The sequence below is a fragment of the Seriola lalandi genome, unplaced genomic scaffold, assembly GCF_002814215.2.
Source record: "Seriola lalandi dorsalis isolate HSWRI2012SDOR001 ecotype SW California unplaced genomic scaffold, Sedor1 jcf7180002054901, whole genome shotgun sequence".
NCBI classification, from domain to species: Eukaryota; Metazoa; Chordata; class Actinopteri; order Carangiformes; family Carangidae; genus Seriola; species Seriola lalandi.
In genome coordinates this window covers 2,011,309-2,026,773 of record NW_019525453.1, presented here as the reverse complement: position 1 = coordinate 2,026,773, position 15,465 = coordinate 2,011,309, and the positions used below count along the sequence as shown (strand labels likewise).

The following is a 15,465-nucleotide window of genomic DNA, read 5'->3' as shown; positions in this document are numbered from 1 at the left end:
AAGGTAGTTAAAAAAAAAAAAAATCCAACAAACGGTGCTGGACAGACACGACCCCTGCAATGTGTAATCCGATACAATAAGTGTGTTCAATAGCACACCTAAAACTGCAAGTGCACCACCCATCAGCCTGGGTGTGACTGATGTAAACTGAAGCCACATAAGCCTCACAAACAAACAGTAAAACACAAGTTAACCTAATGCGAACTCCCAGGTTTGTACCTAAAAACAGATAGATAGAGATATTGTATCTGCATGTTATTTAAAATCCTAAATTGTTCCCTTCAGAGGTTTCATCTAAAACCACTGCAGCAGGTTTCAGATTTTGGTTGGAGAGGGAAAGTTTCTCTGTGAACTCCTTAAATCTGAGTTTAAGATGTGTACAAACAAAATGTACTTGTGACATTGCAACTAGTTTGTTAGTCAATCGTGGTCCGATATGCAACTAGTGCGAGAGTGATATGGAAACATGAAGCCTCCGGCGCGCGCACGCTGAGAATGGACTTCTCAGTGACACAGCAGACAGCTTGTGTCAAGCGGTTAAACTAAATCCATATTTATAGATTCAGATTTTTTCAGTGAGGGAGATGGAGTAAATGTAATTTAAGGTCTTTGTAGAAAAACCTTGTAAGAAACAAATTATCATTCAAAGCAGATGCGACTGGAGAGGATCTTTAAAAGCAAATTGTTACTGAAAGAGTATCAGTATACCTTAATAATTTCCAAACCTGCGGTATGTATTTTAGCTAGAAATCCAGCAAATCTGCCACTTCACCACTTAAACACACCGGTTTTAGAATACTGACACAAAACACACATTTTTCATTATATTATATAACAACTATAAATTTATATAATATATTGTAATAATATAACCATAGACCAAGTTATTCTGTCTGTGGAAAGGGGTGAGGAGAATATATATATTTTTTCGATTTTAAATTATTTTACAAATGTTCTAAAAGTTCAAAATGATCATATTCTCTACGCTGAAGTGCTAACAGAAGGGTTTATATCAGAGGCTGTAGCCTGAAGGAAGGGAAATGGGCTTCTCTAATATCATCAGTTCTAGACGGGCTGGGGGAACGTGGGTGGGCAAAGAGAATGAGTCACACTCTTCCCTCCCTCCCTTGATGTACCCTTGAGCAAGACACATACTCCATTTGGTCAATGGAACCATTGAAGCCTGTACTGGGTGGATGTTGAAATATGAATGCGAATGTGAAGTGAGTTTGACTGAAAAAGTCCCCAATCACTAAATAAGTAAAGGTTGAAAAAAAAAAAAAAAATCAACAGCTGACTACGGTTTGTAAACCGTATTTTACGTTTGTCAAAATAACACGTATGTGTATTCTTCGCTCCAATGGCGCCTTTGGACCAGACATGCCACGGACCCTGATAGATTTCTGCCCTATTTAAAAACTACTCTTACTTCCACCCTCACTGATATTTCTCTCAGCACAAAGACCTTTTATAGTATAATTTTCAAATCCAACTCAAAAGCACTTGACATCTCATCCATCAAACACAATTACTGGATCGCAACTGGATCATGGCTTAATCAATTGCATTACTACAATAATACACCTGATTTAATTGACTATTCGCGTAGCTCTGACAAGTCTGGTAATTCACACCAATTAAAATGGTGTTCATATTCAATACATTTGTTCTTGTTTGTCTGAATGTCAGTTAGTATGAACACAATGTTTACCCTCTAAGATTGACTCCGGAACAGAGAACAAACGGAGAGAGAAAAAGGAGAGGAAAAAAAAAACAAATAAATCCATCAGTGTGAGTTAAAAAAAACAACTTCTTACCCACAGACATTCAACTAGATGAGAAATTAGTCAGGCAGTGGGAAAATAACAGAAGAAATATCTGGATTTTTTGAAGACTTGCATGCGAGGAGACGTAATGAGTTGGATCGCAGGAGGATGCTCGACGTGAACGCAGGGCACATAATAGTAAATTGTTATTTTGATATGCAGACATATGCAGAGCAAAAGGCAAGTGAAGGGAGAGCGAGCAGGGGCATGTGTGTGTCGGGTTGGACGACCAGCTGTAGGAGGACAAGGAGCAAGAAAAGAGGCATCAGAGCAGGCTAATGTGTTTCACTTCACAGGGTGGTTATCGTGGCAGCGGGCTTCCTGGCACACACTCCAACCGAACACCAGTGTAGCGCTTCTAAATGTTAAACACATTGTTTAATAGTCCATTACGTAAATTGATATTGCTCATTGACTGTTGTCCTTGGCTGCCCACGCAGTGTCAGAGAAAAAGACAGAGATGTACTCTAGCGCAGTGGAGGGCTAATAGGGTATGCCATCACTGCTGTTTGGTGCTCTGGAACCATGTGCCAAAACTTCCCATCTGCTCCACCTCCTCCCACCAAGCGAATCCACCTACTAATATTGTTAATGTCACTGTGATGTGAAGATATCTAACATCTTGTGTACGGCTGCAAGTACAGCTTATTTGCAATATTGATTAATGTGCAAAAGATTTTATTTTTTTTTATAAATTGTTTGTCTATAAGGAAAAAGTGAAAAAAAATGCCCATTATATTTTTTGTCAATGTGACATCTTCAGATCACATTATGTTCAGCCAAAAAATTTTTAGTGAAATAAAACATAGACAAGCAGCAGCTACTCATGTTAGGCAACACAATCCTCTTTATATAAGAGCCTAAAAAAATGGGATTTTTAATGGTCCATAGGTGAGAAAATGTCAAACAATATTATCATCATCTGATTCTCTTTAAAGGTCCTTCACTCCTGCCATTCCCATCATACACACCTGCAAATTGTGACTCTGAAACTGATAAATGGCAGCATGGTGCGACCGGACATTTTTGGGTGTTCACCCATGAAATACCTTTTAGTAAGTCAGCATGGCTGCAGGCAGGATTTTTTTTTTTTCTTTTCTTTTTTTTCTTTATAGAATATCCAGACTGGTAACAGCTTAAGATGTGTATTTGCTGGACTGTATTTAAAACACACCTTGACACATGTCTCTTACTATGTTTGTTGTGGTTAACATACTTGTGAACAGTGTTGAATTACGGATATAAAGCACAATCTTAATGCTCTGTTTCCAGCTAATTCTGAAATGCAGTAAAAAAAAAAGAAAGAAAAAAAAAGACTGTAGTGGATGTTTCGGAGGTATAAGTGAAAAGAATGAAAATAAAACTGAATGTGATAATGGGTAAGTAATACTTTGGAGAGAAATAAAAAAAAACAAAAAACTTTTTTGTGGGTAGCACTAGACTAACGTCCAATTGAATAAGATCTACTTCCCCCTGCAGTTGGAGAGGCATTAGGAATAAAGCTCAACCAAATGGATGGGTCATACATCATTGAGCATTACTCGTGCTGTGCTGTGACTCTAAAACACAAATTGGATTACCTGTGCACCCACGCGGATCGCCCGAATTGGACAGGCACAGACATACAGACAGCACATAGACACAAACACACACACACAGACACGCAAAAGTACATAGAGTATACTAAATCCATAGGGCTTTATTCACACACCTGCAGTCACACTCACACTCACACTCACTCACACTCACACTCACACTCACACACACACACACACACACACACACACACACACACACACACACACACACACACACACACACACACAGTGCAATTTTTGTTCCTAAACAATAAATGCCACATTACAGTGATGTACAGCAGAGGACCACATCATATAAAGGTTGCTATGATGGAATCTCTGTTTGAAGCTGCCGGCCTGGACATGTGAAATCAGATCCTAAAACTGTTTATAGCACCGTGAAGCCAGACAGCATCTCTCTCCCCCCCTGTAAACAATCCACTGGAACCTGATGATTTATTAGCGAAGCATCCAATAAATCTGAATACTCATCTCTCTAAACAACCCAATTCTGGATTTGGAGATTTTAGAAGACTGTTTTCTGTTCTGAACAGTCTGGCGGTGGCCGAGGTCCAGTATTTACCACTGAGATCATCGCTGTTGCAGCAGCAGCGGCGGCGGCAGCAGCAGCAGAAGCTCTTCAGTAATGAATCCCGGACTTTACAGCCAGTCACTAATTGAGCCATTATTATTATCTGAAACAATACATTTTAAATGGAGCTCCACAACAATAGGTCATACCCAGTGTAAACTATAAAGCTCTTTGCGCATCTAGAGGGTTGTAAAGGCCACAGTGGCCGTTTAGTTTAATGGGAAATGAGTTTTTTTTTAAGAGATGTTCTGATCCCATTGTTTCCTTACCAATACTGATTCAAATGTCAATAACGATACGTAAAAAAATAAAAAAATAAAAATGTTAACAGCTGTTTACGACTCACCCTGTATGGATGTGATATGATTGCTGTCATTGTTCTATGGCAGGGCTCAGGTTAAGCCCTTTGTAAAACATGAACAAATACATTGGAAACCACTTATAGTGATAGCAGTTACAGTGATCAACCGCTTACATGGATCAAAAAAGCTTTGGACAGAATCCTTTCTATATAAATGATGTAAATGATTTGCTTGTAGCAATCCAGCAGCCCATTAACAGTGTTCGTTTTAGGTCTTTTCATACTCGACGACATGTAGAAAAAGAATTTAAAAACTGTCGTAGCCTATTACTGCGAGCTGTCATATGTGCTCCCACTTACGTCTCATCTCATCTCACAGTGTGTGTGTCTCACTCACTGACCGCCTATTAGTGACTTCAGCCAACGGCTAACGTTATGCTATTTACCAGAAATCAATTCTTCTTCTCTGCTCTATAACAGTAGCTGCCAGTGGCTTCGCAGCACAAATTCCAGTGTAGGCGACTGGATTAGAGAGGCGAAGAAAACCGCCGTTTTATCTGGGTGTGAAACTATAACGTTTATATACATTACGTGGTATCTCATGCGCATAGACTCGAGGACTCGCACGACTCCCGAGATGAGCTGATGGTATCAGCACCACTGGAGTTGTTAGTGATCAAGCTTTTAAGAGCTCATACTTGGATCAAACAGCAAGTTAGTTCTGATAGCTATAGCGATAGAAGTTTCTTTTTGGCATCACAAAGTAATATTTTCTGGCTGGAGAAAAAATACAGCAGTGTAGGGAGAGGCAGCACAGCAGCATCGAACCAAAGAGATGCTCAGAGTGGTGGAGCAGCTCCCTCAGTAAACACAAATCAAATAATAATCTTGATTTTTACTTCAAAATAAAGTTTTTGTTTTTTTGTTGTTGTTGTTTTTTTTTTTTTACATGTAAATTCTTGCAATTAATTTAAGAAATACTGATATTAAATATGGTGTGAACACGACTTTTGGGTAAAAAAAGAAAACAGAGCCGTCTTCACAGTGTTCCAACAACTACAGAAGATGTTTATCAGGATGCAGTTTGTTTTGTTTTTTTTGTTTTTGGTTATTTGTCTGTCCTCCTTTTTCTCTGCTCCAACAATGCCTTTTCCTACAGACCTGCATCATTGTTCTTCTTAGAATTATTGTTATTATTATTTTCATCAATGCTTTTGTCCATTTTATTAAGGCTCGCTACAAAGTTTTCAGTGCACGTTTTTGGTCAAATGAAGTGTTTGTTTCTGTAATTGTTCTACTTATCTTACTCAACAATGTACCATGTTCCGATATGGCTACAGCTATAATATTTCCATTTTCAATTAACCGATTGATTTCTGAAATAATCAAACAACCTTTGCTGTATATAATGTCAGAGCCCACAGTGACTTAAGTAAATAAGTAAATATAAGGTATGTTTGCTTGAAAAATTACCAAAAAACTCAATCACTTATCAAAATAGTTGTAGATCAATTGTTGGTATATTGTTATCTATTGTTTAGTACAACGATAGTAATCTTTGTATGATGCTACTGGGTTAGAGAAGCGTCTAAATCCTATGAATTCACCTCAGTGCCTGCAAATATTTAATGTGAACATGGCATTATTTGTTTCAAATGTTATATCTGTTATTTTGGGGATAAAACTTTGGGACGGAGCCAGATCTCATACACAGACCTCCTGCCGGGTAAAAAGGCTGTCTGAAATGTGATGCTAAGTGATCTGACAGCAGCCTGTGGTCACTGTAATCCCCCCAGAATGAGATTATCCCTGTGTGGAAACAGTGAGCCATGGTGGGCAGGGCACTCCCATCAGCTGTGTGTCTAAGACAGAGCCCATTGAACCCCTACCGCTAATCTCTGTACACAGACACACCTCGACATCCTGCATATAAACTCGGCCCGGACTGGGCTTCAGCATCAGTCCTGGGTGAGGCGAGTGAAGACTCACGTCATCACCTTCAGATAAAAATGGACTTTAAAACAACTAGGTCTCTTCTTCTCCTGCTTCTGGGCTTCTGCAATGCTCACCAAGGAAATGTAAGAAACAACTCACTAAACATAGCGCTGAACAGTTTCTATGCACTGTTTGGGTGTCTGTCTCTGCCCACTTCATTACATTAAACTGATTTTAAAGACTGTAGAATGAAGCACAGAGGTTTATGTTCTCTGTTTTTTCCCCCCACAGGATCATGGTGCTGATGATGGTAAGTTTGGAGCTCTGTCTAACAAAGCATATCTATCACGCTTCGCGCCGTTTATCATAGTCAACATAGAGTTGTCTGACATCTGCTTTTCTTCCATTCATTAGAGATCTCAGTGGATGGCTCCGCTATGGAGGACATTACCACAACCATTCTGAGAATGAACAATGGTGAGTATTCAATCATGACATTACAAGGACGGCGAGGGGAACATTAGCTTCTCACTATATTAATGCAGATTTTCTAAATTCAATAAAGGAATGGGTTGGTTTTTTTTTCGGGAACTAAAATAATTTATTGTTTGACTTTACCGAAGTTTCTGACAAATGGATGAAAGCACATATTTTCTTTCATTTTAATAGGATCTAAATATTTTCTGCTGGAAGGAGACGTGTTGATTCCAAGAACCAGGAATGCTATAAAGTGCGTTAATAAACCATATAGCTGCTTGTGGTCAAAATCTGCTAATGGGAACGTGGAAATCCCTTTCATCTTAAGTGAAAAATATGGTGGGTTTCAATTTTTAAGGTAATACATTTGTGAAACGGGATTGGGTATCTTAACAGGTCTCTCTCACCTACTGAATGGATGATATTACTGATTTTTATCATTTTATCCACAACTGTAGACAACTCTGAGAGGAGTAAGATTTTTGCAGCCTTGAGGGACTTTGCATCAAAAACCTGCATTCGCTTCATTCCCCGTGCGGCTCAGAGGGCGTACGTAAGCATTGAACCAAGATATGGGTAAGTAAATAACTAAAACACCCTCGCATGTGAAGGGAGGAAGTAAATATAGAGTACATACACCAATAACATCATATAGATAAAAGTGGGACACATGCATTTGTCAAGAGAAAGGTGAGAAGGAAAAATATGTATCTACAATTAGTTAACTGCATTGTGCACGACATGGCTTAAGTACCATTACTTCATTTGATTTCAACCTATCCGTCTCTACGCTGGATGGATCAGGATTTGCACACTGGACGACACACAGTGTTCCAGAGCAGGCAGTTGAATGTATTCTAAAGGCTGGGGTGCCCTCCTGTGATCGACAACTTCCTCAGCACAATGTTTCTGAGCTGCCTCGATGCAGACACACCCATCTGATGCTGCACACTGGCACGGATGGATGACTGAGCGTAGCCTAACAGGCGCAGGCCCAAGAGCCCAAGGCGTCAAGGAGGCCCCTGAGCAAGAGCCTCTGTTACCATGACTGACTGTTAATGTTCCTTGATGAGAAGTAACAGAGCTCGGTTATACGGAGGGACTTCCTGATTGAGAGTTTTTTTTTTTTTGCTCCTGATCGTGATCACAGTCTTTCAATATTGACAATCTGAAAACTGAATCCCATCCAACATTTGTTACTGTTGATATTTTGTTTTTTTTTCCTTTTTACATCTTCACATAACAACAGCACACTGCACTGAAGCTACGGCAACATTACATTTAAATACTGTACAGTAACATAAGCAGAGTAAAGAGTGTGGTTTGCTCTAGTATTTAGCAAAGCAGTGCCAGTGTAAAGAGCCTATAATGACTAAAAAGATGCAAAACAGCTAAAAAAAAAAAAAAAGACATAAGAAAACCACAAAGAGAGACACAAAACAACCACAAAGAGACACAAACCATATAGAGATGCACAACAAGTACAAAGACATGCAAAACAACCGCAAAGACATAAATGCAAAGTTACTACAAACAATGCAGCCGTGTCATTTTTTGATCACTTTGCATCTCTTTCAGTCTTGTTCCTATACGGAGGAGGTGGGGAGTCCACATGTCTGTGCTCAGGGGCACGATCCTGCGCACAGGTTAAAGCTGCAACATGCATCCTGCAGGATCATGCTTTTAACTAAGGCAGGAAGCGCTTTTCTAATACATCCTCCCTCATTGTCAGAATCATGCATCTGTAACTGACAGCCATCACTAAGCTCTCGGATATGCTAACAGCAAAAAAAAAAAAAAAAAAAAAACCTCCACAAACATAATCAGAAAGCTAATTATTTACCAATGTACACAAAAGGTGACTGGTAATATAAATTATATTACTTTATTAATTAAATGTGAAGTTGCATGTTGCATATTAATGGCCCCTGTCTCTCTTTCTCTCTCTCTCTGCCATTAGCTGTGCCTCTTTACTGGGTCGTATTGGAGACAAGCAGGTGGTGTCACTGCAGAGGTTCGGCTGCATACGCCACGGCATCATCCAGCATGAGCTGCTGCACGCACTAGGTTTCTACCACGAACACACTCGCAGCGACCGCGACATGTATGTCAAAATCAACTGGGAAAACGTCAATCAATGTAAGAAACTCACTTTACGACTGACCAATTCAGATCGATCTGTGTCTCAGTCTATTAGCTATTTATTTGTCTTTGGTTTTTTTGTCAATAGATTTTGTCTACAACTTCCAAAAGAAGGACACAGATAATCTCAACACTCCATACGACTACTCCTCTATAATGCACTATGGAAGGTAAGGTCGAACAGATTCTGGAAACACATTTCTGAACGTGTCTTTGTCTTATTACTACTGTCCAAACCTGTAGAACTGCCTTTGGAAAGTTCGGGGCCGAAACCATAACTCCCATCCGTGACCCCTCTGCTTCGGTCGGCCAGAGGGATGGCCTGTCCAAAATCGACATTCTCAGGATCAACAGGCTCTACAAGTGCTGGAGATATGTCGGATAGAGAATTGCTGCAGTAGTTTTCCACTCTCGCACTTGTCACATTAATGTGACGTTATGATTATAAAAGCTTGAGATTCATCAATCTTATGTGTCTCTTGTCATTTACAGTGAAGTACATGTATTGTTTTTGGGTTCTGTTGCCATAGCAAGATGGACGTTTATAGGGGCATTGTGTGGATTTCAACAAAGTCGTGTTACAATTTTGGAGACTTCAAATTCATGGCAGAAATTCTGCTTTTCAAACTGGGGGTAAAGTTTGATAGACACGAGTATTTATCATACAGGAAGGATCTAAGAGAAGACACTATCAAGATCCATTATTGGAAGCTTAGGGAGGATATCTCCAAGTCTGCAACATCAGCTTTGACTATTCTTGATTTATCTGTCTCCTGCAAGTTCGCAACTTCATAGATGTGCAATACAAAATAACTGGGATATGCTGTTAAGTGTTGATTCACTCAGTCTGGAGTTGTACTTTATAGTCTGTTCCTGCCCGATTCTATTTCTTGAAGTATTTTTTCCGCTCATTGGATTCAGCAAATTCAGAGAATACTCAAATAACCCTTCTCGTTTCTACGGAATCAGGAAAGATGCCCTCAACGAACCTCCTGCATGATTCAGATCATTACAAAACCTTCCATTTATCTTGGTTAAACAGAACAACTTTGTATGTATGCAGTAAAATCCTGTTGAAAATCAAACTGTTTTGCTGAATCTATTATTACAGTACGAAAACAAAGTTAGGAAGTATTGGCGAAGACAAAAAAAAAAAAAGAATTTAATTAGATACAAAAATGTCTGAAGGGCAAATATGCGTCAATATTTTCATAATTGAGTTCATTTCCATTTCGGCTCATAGTAATTAAGTTTGGGATTTGTACACTACTGAAGAGTACAGTGTTTTATCAGAGTGAATCAGTACTGCAGTATATTAAGCGAGCCAAACTTTGCAGGGCTGCGTCTCTGCGGAGAGGCATAGATGTGGTAGGACATGAGATAAACCCCTCTGCTTCTACTCCCTAACCCTGCAGAGAAAATCTTTTTTTTTTTAACTTGGCCACAACCCATACTCTTGGATGTGTGTGTGTGTGTGTGTGTGTGTGTGTGTGTGTGTGTGTGTGTGTGTGTGTTTTTTTTGTTTTTTTTCACCCTTTGAAATGCTGCGCAGTGTTATTCTTCTGTATTCACCCCAGTGCGAGAGAGCGGTGTTGGGCGAGAAAGGAGTAGCGGGGGAGTTTCAGGGGCAGATAAGGGAAGAATGCCTCGGAGAGAGAGAACAGATTCCTATTAAGCAAATTCTCCTCCTCGCATGATGTATGAATGCACTAACAATCATGACAGCGTTGGATGCATTTCTCCAGTGCTCTGGCTTAAATACAGCTAAAGAGGCCATGGCACAAGCAGTGCTCTGAGAAAGGCAGTGAATCTGTATAGTTCAGATGGACACAGGGCCTTTAATGTTTCATAAAGTAGTTTCAGTTCATATCAATCGTTCTGCCCATGAAATATTTAAAATCTACTTGTTTATTGAAATATTTAACGCTCCGGCTCTGTTCCTGCTCCAAGAAGCTCGGAGAGACTTTTCGGCCAGATATAAATTTAAGTATTTCTCCAAATCCTGATTAAAATAAAATTAGCGCTGAGCCCGAGATCCCGTAACTGAAGCACAAACATGCCACAACTCAAACACACTGTGGCTAAGAATCACCAAACGTTCAATCAAACTGGAGTCTAATGAGAGTCATCTCTCTGAACTGTGAAGATGACGCAAACAAACACATCATATGGAATATTTCATCTTTCCTTTGATTGCTCGCATGTATTCCTCCCTTGGTTTTGGTCTTACTGAAGCCTGATAAAATAAAAAATATATTAAATAGAAGCCTGATCTGCAGTGTATTAGCTTACATTTAGTATTACCAGGCGTTATTTGATAACAGCTTTAAAGCATTGTCTGTAATGCTCTTACAGCTGCTCTTTGACCGTCCTTTAAAGGGCAGTGTGTATATGACCGGCACAGGCTCCTGTAGGATGTCTGTTCTAATGAGAGCCGGCCGAGCGGAGCCAAATGCAGTCTGATCTGTGATGTCACTGGTAATACGCTGGCAGGCCATAACTGCTGGCTGGCTGAGCAGCTCTTACCACCACGTTATTAACACAGATCAGTGTACCTGCCTCTCTTCAAACACGATAAGCTTCAACACACAGCTCTCCTCAGTTCACTGCGTGAGCCGCCTAATACCCACCAATAGGAAATTAAAATGTTCCCTCAGAGTGGTGCTGCCATCTCAGTCAATCCAACCTTGGAGAAGGTTTCAAGATTTTTCTAGCTGTTAACCTTCTTAGGACAAAAAGACCCTTATGCTTCTATCTGAGAGTTAGTTACATTTAAAGGATGGGTTCACCTTTTTTCCGAGCCCGTCTTAAAACAATACTCATACGTGTGATGAAAGAGTTTGTGCCGTCTGTAAACATTGTTCTCCATACTCGTTATGATACATACTCTTCTAAGTGCTACTTTAATGTAGAAGATGAGGGACAAAATCCACAAAATCCTTTTCCTGTGTTCAAGTGCATTCTTAAGTAAATCTGTAGCTAATGTGAGGCTTTAGCAGTCCAGTCATGTCAAATCAATTTTTTTGTACCCAAAAAATGTGCGTCAAAAAAAAAATGGAACTCCTTCTCAGAGTCATCTCAGTCAAATCTGAACACAGAGACATAATGCACATATTTTGAGATTTATATTTACTGAGGATATCCTTATCACTGTTTATTGCAAATACATGTCCATAAATCAGTTTATAAATCATAGAGAAAGACGCTCTTCATGACTCTGGAACTCGCCTCAAAGTATCAACGAATTTCAGCATCAGTTGTCTGTACAACATTGGTTATGTTTCAGACAGGAGGTGCAAATAGCTAATTCATCTTTTTTTTTTTTTTTTTTTTTTTTAATGTGTCATACAATATAATAAGGCACAGTGTCCCATCAATACTGGTTCTTATATTAATGTAATCATGACACTCATTTATTCTTTCAGGTACTGGAAACCTATGGGCATATAGACAACAAACTCCACTGACTCTGCTAACAGCCTGTGAATAAAGAATGAGAAGCTACAGTCTTTGAGAACAAATTTCCCTGTTTTTGTTACTTTCCCTTTTGCAGCTCAGCAAAGAAAGACATAAAAAGGGAAGTTATGTACTAAAAGAATAACGTTGAAAAATACCCTTAACTTGATTTTATCGCACTCAAGCTGCTGAAGACTTCTATTAGGTTAAGCTGAATATATTTTTACACAGAATGAAAATCTCTTACTCTTACAAGATATAAAATCACAATAGAAATCGACCTCTTTACGGCCACTATGGTAAAAGGGAATGATGAGAACTCTTGTACATATGTGCGTGTGAGTATTGTTTAAACTGTGAACTAAGCTAAATAAAAAAAAACATACATCAGTGTCCGCCTGAACATAATTAAAAAGAAACAAAGAGGATTTTTTTTTTTTTTTAAACAAAAGAGATAGTTGTTTGTGTGGATCATTTGATTTTGAAGTCTGCGGTGTGTGTCTGCTTTCAAAGCCTGTCCTGGGTCACAAGCAAGTCAGCTGTTAAGTGCCCCTTTTTGAGTGAGATGAAAGCAGCGCTTGCAAAAAACAAGTAAATTTGGTTAAGGACGCAATCAAAAGAAATAACAGATTGGCATACAAATTCTGGAAGTCTTTGTTGTTGCCCTGCAGGACCCAGTAGAAACGATTAGCGGGCTGCGGGATCGAAGGCACCAAAGTAATGTGCTATTGTTGAAGCTTTCATGAAGTTTGACTCAGCTTCTCTTCTGCAGATCTGAGGAGCCTGAGGAGCCATATATATGAACCTCTAAGATGTCTGAACCTAGAATAGCACGTTGACAAGTTACTGTCTGTTGTCACTGCGTTCTCAAATCTCATAAATATTTCATGCATTGTGTTCCCTGAAACTGAGATAGTGGCTGGCATTACTTTAAATACAAAAAAAAAAAGGACATTTCAGAAGATAGCGAGATGAGGGAGATGTGAAGAGATTCTGACTACAGATTGAAATAAGTGTACGTTGTCTTTACAGGCCATGAGGTTTTTCCATATACAACACCAGCCTGTCTGTGTCAAAGAGAAATTATGTTTTAAAAAGGCCTTTGTAAATGTGTAAATCAGACTGAAGCATTAGTGTACAATCCCTCTGAGATGTGTTCTCAGAGCTGCACCACATCTCTGTTTGTCAGCACTGAGGAATTGCAGCTGTCGAAAATGATGCGGTCCCATTAGTGATGGAATCCAAGCTGAGACGGAGCCAGACAGAAAGCCGCTGTGGGGACAAGATGATAACAAGGTACTCATTGGAGATGTGAGGGATGGTGTTTGTGCATCACTCTCTGTGTGAGTCTGATGAGAACGGGGCAGCGGAGGAGATGGAGGGGTTAAGATAAAGAGAGAGAGAGAAGGCGTGGAGAATGGGAAGAGGGAAACAGTTAAGGGAGAAAAAGGATGAGGGGAGGAGATAAGACGAGACAAATAGAGATGAGAACAATGAGACTGGGGAGGAAGGAAGAGTGAGAGGGACAGTAATCACGGAGAGGCAACAGTGAAACACACGAATCAAAGCGGTGACTGAAGCAACTGGGTTGACCAGAGAGAGCGAGAGAGAGAGCGAGAGAGAGAGTCAGTGCCCTGAGAGATTGGCAGGTTTATTCACAGGGAGTTACTGATCTTCATCCTGCAGATCATTTCAGCTCCGAACTAAGCTACATGCATCACAGCGGGATAAAGACACAGACACAATACAACTGCCGCAAAAGAGATCACTTCATCCACTGCAACAAATGAGCAGAGCCGAGCAGGTTATGATGTCACGCATCAGACGCAGCTCTCAACAGTACGTTAAGCCACAGTTAATAAGCAGGCTGACTGATATCTTGATTACAAAACAGTCTGACACTGGAAGTCAGGTAAACAATTAACAGAACTGACATCCAGTATATGAAGTATATTTCATCAGTTAGATAGCTGTTTGTTACTGTTAGCAATGTGATAATATCCCGACTGGGGGTCACACCCAGAGTCTGTCTGGGTGTGAACTTAAATCAACACGTAATGTCTGAAGTCACTGTGACTTTTTCTGTATTTAACTGGACCACAGTCTTTCCCTAACCCAAACCATCTACTGTGAGTGCCTGGACCTACCCATAAAAAAGTTAAATAATACTGTAGACACTCTACAAATGGATACTGTACTGCAAGATTTTGGTGGAAAACAAATACGCTGCCTGCGACTTGCCAGTTAAGCAAATGAATAACATATCTTTGTTGCATTTATAGAGGAAGGGGGACAGGAATCTCTCTAGATTCTCTAATATACTGTACTTTTCTGATGAGATTAAATAATAGACAAAACCCATGTTGTGCCATTCAAGTTGGTTAAGAAAAAAGCAAAAAATTCCCACCAGAATGACATTTTAACAAACAACACATAAGCAAAATATTGCTGCCAGCTCAAAGAAATCATCCTGTGGATTTGATACACTAGGAATAAAAGCATGGACACTATACACAGTAGAGCAGAAATGCTCTGATCACATTAAAATCTCGTCAGCACCAAGGACAGCGCTCAATGCTAAAGACCGGTGTTCTGGTCAACATTTAGTCCACAATGATTTAATTACATCAGTGTATAGCCTATAACGTTTTACTCACCTGATAATGTGTAAACACATTCTAGTGGAGGGTAGTTCAGCCTCAGCTAACTATTCAACACTGCATAAGGACATCAGAGACGCGGTGACGGCGTTTACAGCAGTTTGCAGATGAAGTTACAGTAACAGTAACAGTACAGCGTAAACAGTAAAAGACAGTTAATATCAGAGTTATGCTCAAGTGCTTGAATGCATTGAGTCTTCATATGTAGATGCAGATACTTCAAGAGATATAACGGCATTAAACCACAATTCCATCAGCAACCTTTATATAGCACGGCCCTCTGCTGTACATCGCAATAATGTGGCATTTATCCGGGAACACAGGTGTGTGTGTGTCTGTGTGTGTGTGTGTGTGTGTGTGTGTGTGTGTGTGTGTGTGTGAGTGTGTGTTAAAAGCAAGATGGAAAGTTACTGTTCATGTGCATGTGTGCATGTGAGCATGTACTGTGTGTATCAGTGCATTTGAATGTGCGTGCTAAAGGTGGGATTGTATAATGACT

At 39.8% G+C, this 15,465-nt stretch overlaps 2 protein-coding genes across 3 annotated transcripts in view; one reads left to right on the top strand and one right to left on the bottom strand.

The window, feature by feature from the left end:
- The window catches only part of mdga2a (MAM domain containing glycosylphosphatidylinositol anchor 2a), a 170,095-nt gene that overhangs the window by 125,175 nt on the left and 29,455 nt on the right, over positions 1-15,465 (bottom strand). The window lies entirely within an intron of this gene.
- LOC111672534 (low choriolytic enzyme-like) lies at positions 6,306-9,235 on the top strand. Of its 2 annotated transcripts, none has more exons than XM_087180354.1 (8): positions 6,306-6,374; positions 6,523-6,541; positions 6,655-6,708; positions 6,901-7,047; positions 7,167-7,284; positions 8,669-8,847; positions 8,939-9,020; positions 9,094-9,235. In XM_087180354.1, exons 1-8 carry the CDS (start codon positions 6,306-6,308, stop codon positions 9,233-9,235), a joined length of 810 nt encoding a protein of 269 aa, XP_087036480.1. The 2 variants fall into 2 exon arrangements, with proteins under 2 accessions (XP_087036480.1, XP_023285736.1); XM_023429968.1 differs by having other exon boundaries at positions 6,646-6,708.